Here is a 5,988-nt window from a genome sequence, read left to right on the forward strand (position 1 = left end):
ATGAGCTATAATTAGTCCAATGCAGGTACGAGAAATAATTGCGTTCTGCGTAATATGAGAGATATTTCATCTTTCTTCTTCCTTTGGGAAATTACCGAACATGTACGCATCTCGTATGTAGATATGCATAGTTTGCATATGCATTCTATGTATGCCAGGGAGAGGAAAAAAATAGAAGAAGATTTCCTAAATAAAACTGGAGAAAAGTTCTTTAATTTAGAGTTGAATTATCCAGTTTTTTCAGAGTGTATAAAAATAGCCAAATTGAAAATAACCTTCCATCTTTTTTTAAATAACTGGGTTTTCTAATGGGTGTAAAGCATGATTGATTGGCCGAAAGAGAGTGATTAAATAATTCCACGCTGGTTTGATCTAAACCAAGAGAACAACTTCTCAACAACTAGGAACCACTAGCCCATCGCCCCTTAGTTATAAAATTTTTCTTAGTTGCACGTACCAAATATAATGCTCAAAAAAGCCTAAACTGATCTAGCTAGTCTTCTGAACGTATTAGTTTTTTGAATGAAAGAATCAGGAGCACAACATAAATTAAAAACAAAAATTCAAGAACCATCAAATCTAACAAGCTACAATACTCTCTTGTTCTCTCTACTTGTACCCACCAAACCGAAAAAGAAGAAACCACGTTTCCTCCTATCCTTCTTTCTTTTCTCATCATCCACTTTATAAGCCACAGATCGGCTTTTCGTCATCCACGAAATCCCTTTTTCTCTGCTGCTACCTCCGGCTGTTAACAAGTAGAATCGCCGATCAATAAGTGGCGACGGGCAAGAAGAGACGGAGGAAGAACAGTAAGAGGAGAGAGAAGAAGTAGTTGAGGAAGAGCATGTGATTTGACGTGCTTTTCGTCGACGTGAAGAAGAATAAGAAGAAGAAGTTGATTTGATGAAGATAGAGAGCTTCTCGTTGAGACAGAGAGAACAAACACCAGGCGATTGCTTATGCTTTGGGTGCTTCTTACAAAACGCTACGTTTTTCATCTTCTCTTGCGCCTTGGACGCTCGTCTTATTCCAAGCAAGCTCGTGGTCAAGCTAGCCATTCCTTCATCTACTTGGGTAGGTAGATGAAATATTAAGTGTTTATATAAAATTTTAATTAGAGAAAGTGATTGTATGTTTCCTTGGAGGTTTCTGGGGATTTTCCGGGAAAGTTTGAAGATGAGCCTTTTTTGTAGTTTTTTGTTGACAGGTCGTGTGGGTCGAGGAAAAGGAGAATGAACGGTTGAGTTGAGTGAAAGAGATTGATTAACGGCTGAGATTAGTTGGTACAGGTCAGTTGAAATGACTAGAAAATTCCAAGTCTGGTAGGCGCGCGCAGAAAGTCCGAAACATTGTAATTCATATACACACTTAATCTACATATATTAAAAGAAATAATTAATTACTTTAAATTCTTCTGATTTGTACCTACATAAGCTATAATATTTTATTCTGGCGTGCAAAAATTATACAAAATACATTCAAAAAAATGAAAATATTACCTGCTTTGTACGTACATAAGCTATAATATTTTATTCTGGCGTTCAAAAATTATACAAAATACATTAAAAAAATGAAAATATTATATGTTTTCTTTTGGTTAAAGGTATAATCATAGCGACATGTTCTATCGACCCAAAGAACAAATAAGTATTTGATACAATTGCATAGGAGAACAATTCATTTTTTACTTTGGCTTTATCTAAGTTGTTTGCTATCACAACCGCTTTGAATATATCAAAGTTTGCGAAAGTGTTATTTTATGCAATCTCGTAACAAAGGCATATATATTTACAAGGGTACAAGACGCAAATTTAGGTTTGATTTAATCCTAAACAATGTTAGTCTAATCTAGTCCATGAACAAGTTAGTCTAACTAGACCAGCTTGCACGACATCACAGACAAAATGACTATCAATTTTCATGCAGTCTGTTCATTGATTCACCACGAGGTTTGTTGTAAGGTCAATGGAGGGTTGATATCATGTTCCTTGTGGCAAAAAAAATGGAGTTAATTGAGCCATTTTGTTTCGTTTTTAGCATTGGCTATGAAGCAATACTCAACTTCCGTAGAAAAATAAGATCTTCTGCTTTCCTTTTTGTTTTCCACGAGAGATAAAATCACCAAAACTAAACGTATAACCAATCAACAATCGAAGTGTAAGAGGACAAGCAACTCAACGAGTCATAATAGCCAGAAAAGACATACCACCAGAAGAGCTAAGCATAATTACTTGTCTGGGTGTTCCCTTCAAGTATTGTACCACTTGCATCGCAACATCCGACTAAAATTTGATAGGCGTTGCATGTATTGAGAAATAACATAGATAATATAAGATAACCAGGTCGAATAATAGTGAAATACAAATGAGACAGCCAATGATATGGAAAAACTGTTCCAGATCAGAATATAAAGCTTCCAAATAATAAGCAAAAGATGCTCGTATTATAGATAATTAGATAGCCAACCGATCACTGAGAAGTCTACATTCATTAGCAATATCCAAGCAGTATATCTGTTGAAAAACGCACGTAGTAGAGAAAGTTGAGATAAACTTGATTCTACATTAGATAAAGTTGTCTATGCTCTTGATGAAGTAGAAGAGAAAGTTGAGAAACTAATTAGGGATCATGAGGAGAATGATTTAACTGCTGAAGTCCCTAATATGGAGACAAAACATATGTTTGATGACCTTGGATACAAGAGAACAACACTGGAGAAGAAGAGAACTCATAGAGCTTAACAACTTTGTGAAGTCAGTTCCTCTCTACAAAGGTTTTGATGATGTTTCACTCAAGAAAACAATCATTTTCCACCGGTTTGTTATGATGGTTTAAAAATCATCGCAAATAACCAACGGTTTTACGACGACTTTATGACGAAAAACCAACACGTCGTAAAACCATCGTAAAAAAAATTCGTCATAAATTCGACGTATAATTTATGACGGTTTACGACGATTATACATCGATAAAGAGAGATTTGATTTTTCATGCAAATTTGTCATAAAATCGACGTAACTTTACGACAAATTTACGACGACAATTACGACGATTTACGTCGAACGAAAAGGCAGTTGAAGAACATTTTAAACATGTTCACCTACCTAATGTCGTTGAAATATTTTATCGCACAATCGATGTAAAATCGTCGTAATTTTGAGGTTTGGATGTAAAAACGATGTAAAAAACCGTCGTAATATCCGAAATTTTGTTATAAATACATCTTCATTTCTTCTTTCATTCACAACATCATCATTCAAACATAAAAGCATCTGCATTCCAGAGACCCATGTGGGTCTCTTAAACCTTATTATAGTGTTTTTATTTTAGTTTAGAGACTGTGTTCAAAAACCTGATATATTGGGTTGTCCATTGCTGGAAATCCGAATGAGTTTCTTAAAAAAAAAGAAATAATAATATAAAAAGGTTTGTCCATTCACGCGACTACACGTGGCACAAGAGACCGTCTCTTATATTGTCTAAAATAGAGAGAGACAGAGTTTTTTGAGTTTTTTTTAGATGTCTATATACAAGCTAAGAAGATGGATGTATATACGTAAAGATTCAAAGGGGCGTTGACAGAAGAATTTAAGAACGGATTAAAAATATTCATGTATCAGGCTACAAATATGGAGAGAACCAAAGAAAGCGGGAATATGTTTTGTCCTTGTTTGAAATGCAAGAATACAAGGTATACACTAACCAAAACCATGTGGACGCATTTATTAAATAGAGGGTTTATGCCGTAATATTTTGTTTGGTATCTACATGGAGAAGGATATGACAGTAATACTCGTGGGAATGCTGGTAGTACTAGTAATTATCAAAGTCATGTTGATTTTAATGAATCAAATTATGGTAAGTCTAATCAGTATCAATCTGATCAAGGTCTAGATCATGATAGGATGCATGAGATGGTGACTGATGCATTTCATGAAACGCATACTGGTAATGCTGTCGACAAACCCAATGTAGATGCCAAACGATTTTATGATTTGTTATGGTATGTCTAAATTATCGTTGGTAGCTAGGATGATGTCAATTAAAACATATCATAATCTGGCTGAGGTTTGCATGGATGATTGGGCTGATCTTCTGAAAGAGTATCTAGCGGAGGATACCTTGGTAGCAGCAACATACTATGAAATACAAAAGTTAATTTTTAGTCTTGGTCTACCTTCTGAGATGATAGATGTATGTGTTGATAATTGTATGATTTTCTGGAAAGATGATGATCAGTTGCAGGAATGTCGATTTTGCCAAAAACCAAGACACAGGCCGCAAACTGGTGGACGTAAAAGGATACCGTACCAACGTATGTGGTATCTCCCTATAATTGATAGGTTGAAACGGCTTTATCAATCTGAAAGGACAGCTGCATCGATGAGATGGCATGCAGAACATACACAAGTAGATGGAGAAGGTGCTCATCCATCAGATGCAAAAGCATGGAAACACTTCAATACGGTATACCCAGATTTTGCTAAGTTCAAACGGAATGTCTATCTTAGTCTGTGCACTGATGGTTTTTGTCCATTTGGTATGTCTGGTAGACAATATTCATTATGGCCAGTAATCCTGACCCCTTATAACCTTTCTCCAGATATGTGCATGCAAAGGAAATTTCTTTTCCTTAATATTTTGGTTTCAGGTCCCAATCATCCGAAGCTAGCTCTCGATGTATCTCTACAGTCACTCATACATGAGTTGAATCAGTTATGGTATGATATACCGGCGTTCGAACATATGACTGTTCAACGGGGAAAAAAATTATTATGCGAGCTGTGCTATGTGGACAATAAGCGATTTCCCCGCTTATGATATGCTATCATGATAGACTACACATGGGAGGTTATCTTTTCCTTATTGTCTTGATCGAACTGATGCGTTTCAGCTAAAACATGGTAGAAAAACCTGTTGGTTTGATTGTCACCGGAGGTTTTTACCGGATAACCATCCATATCGGAGGAACAAGAGGTTATTTAGGAAGAACAAAAGTGTACGTGTCTCTCCACCCGTATATTGAAGCGCAAATCGAGCATTGGGGGGCAGAGGAAACAATAACGCGTGGGGGAAACTAGCACACTCTTGCAAATATGCGTGAAGGTTATGGAGTTCATCATAATTGGCACAAAAAAGTATTTATTGGCAACTACCGTATTGGAAAGATCATCTGCTTATACACAATCTTGATGTCATGCACATTGAGAAAAACTTTTTTGATAACATCATGCATACAGTTATGAACGTGATGGGATGAACAAAAGACAATGGTAAGTCAAGATTGGACTTATGCAATAGAAGTGAGTTGCATATACTGAGAAACAGGAAAACATCAGTTCCTGTATTTTGGTTGAGTGCAGATCAGAAGTTAGCATTGTTCAAATGGGTTTCATCTGACGTTATGTTTCCTAATGGGTATGTTTCTAATCTTTCTAAATCTGTTGAGAATGGGGTAAAGTTTGCAGGGATGAAAAGGCATGACTGTCACGTGTTTATGCAACGATTATTTCTGTTTGCATTTGCTGAACTCTTGCCCAAAAATGTCCAGAAACTGTTGGAGATAAAATAATTACTAATTAACTACACTCTATTCCTATTATAGTTTTGTACATTTTAAAATTTTATCTAATATTATGTATCTATACATATGCTAGCATTGATACTTTTTTTTAGGATCTTAGTACACGAACATTATCAGCTGATGTATAGCACAACTGACATCGAATATTCCAATCATGTTGTGCAATTTGGAAAATATCTTCCCGCCATCATTTTTTGATGTTATGGAACACCTTCCTGTTCCTCTCCCTCATGAAGCAGAGCTCGGTGGACCGGTTCAATACATGTGAATATATCCGTTCGAGCGTTTTATGAAGCATCTTAAAGGTAGAGCCAAATTAACCTAGCTAAAGTGGAAGATTCAATTGTGGCGGGAAGCTTAACGGAAGAGACTTCGCACTTCACTTCGTACTATTTTGCACC

At 36.0% G+C, this 5,988-nt stretch overlaps 1 protein-coding gene across 1 annotated transcript; it reads right to left on the reverse strand.

Annotated features, from left to right (window-relative positions):
- Positions 1–325: 325 nt before the first annotated feature.
- On the reverse strand, positions 326–1,073 carry LOC18015360. Its single transcript, XM_024154871.1, has one exon. The coding sequence runs from the start codon at positions 1,059–1,061 to the stop codon at positions 588–590; it is 474 nt and encodes a 157-aa protein (XP_024010639.1). The 5' UTR covers positions 1,062–1,073; the 3' UTR covers positions 326–587.
- Positions 1,074–5,988: the final 4,915 nt, after the last annotated feature.

Source organism: Eutrema salsugineum, unplaced genomic scaffold, assembly GCF_000478725.1.
Source record: "Eutrema salsugineum unplaced genomic scaffold, Eutsalg1_0 scaffold_23, whole genome shotgun sequence".
In the NCBI taxonomy this organism is placed as follows: Eukaryota; Viridiplantae; Streptophyta; class Magnoliopsida; order Brassicales; family Brassicaceae; genus Eutrema; species Eutrema salsugineum.

What these genes read in the sequence shown, in the direction of transcription:
- LOC18015360 (XM_024154871.1), bottom strand. Translation starts at nt 1,061, where the DNA reads ATGGCTAGCTTGACCACGAGCTTGCTTGGAATAAGACGAGCGTCCAAG.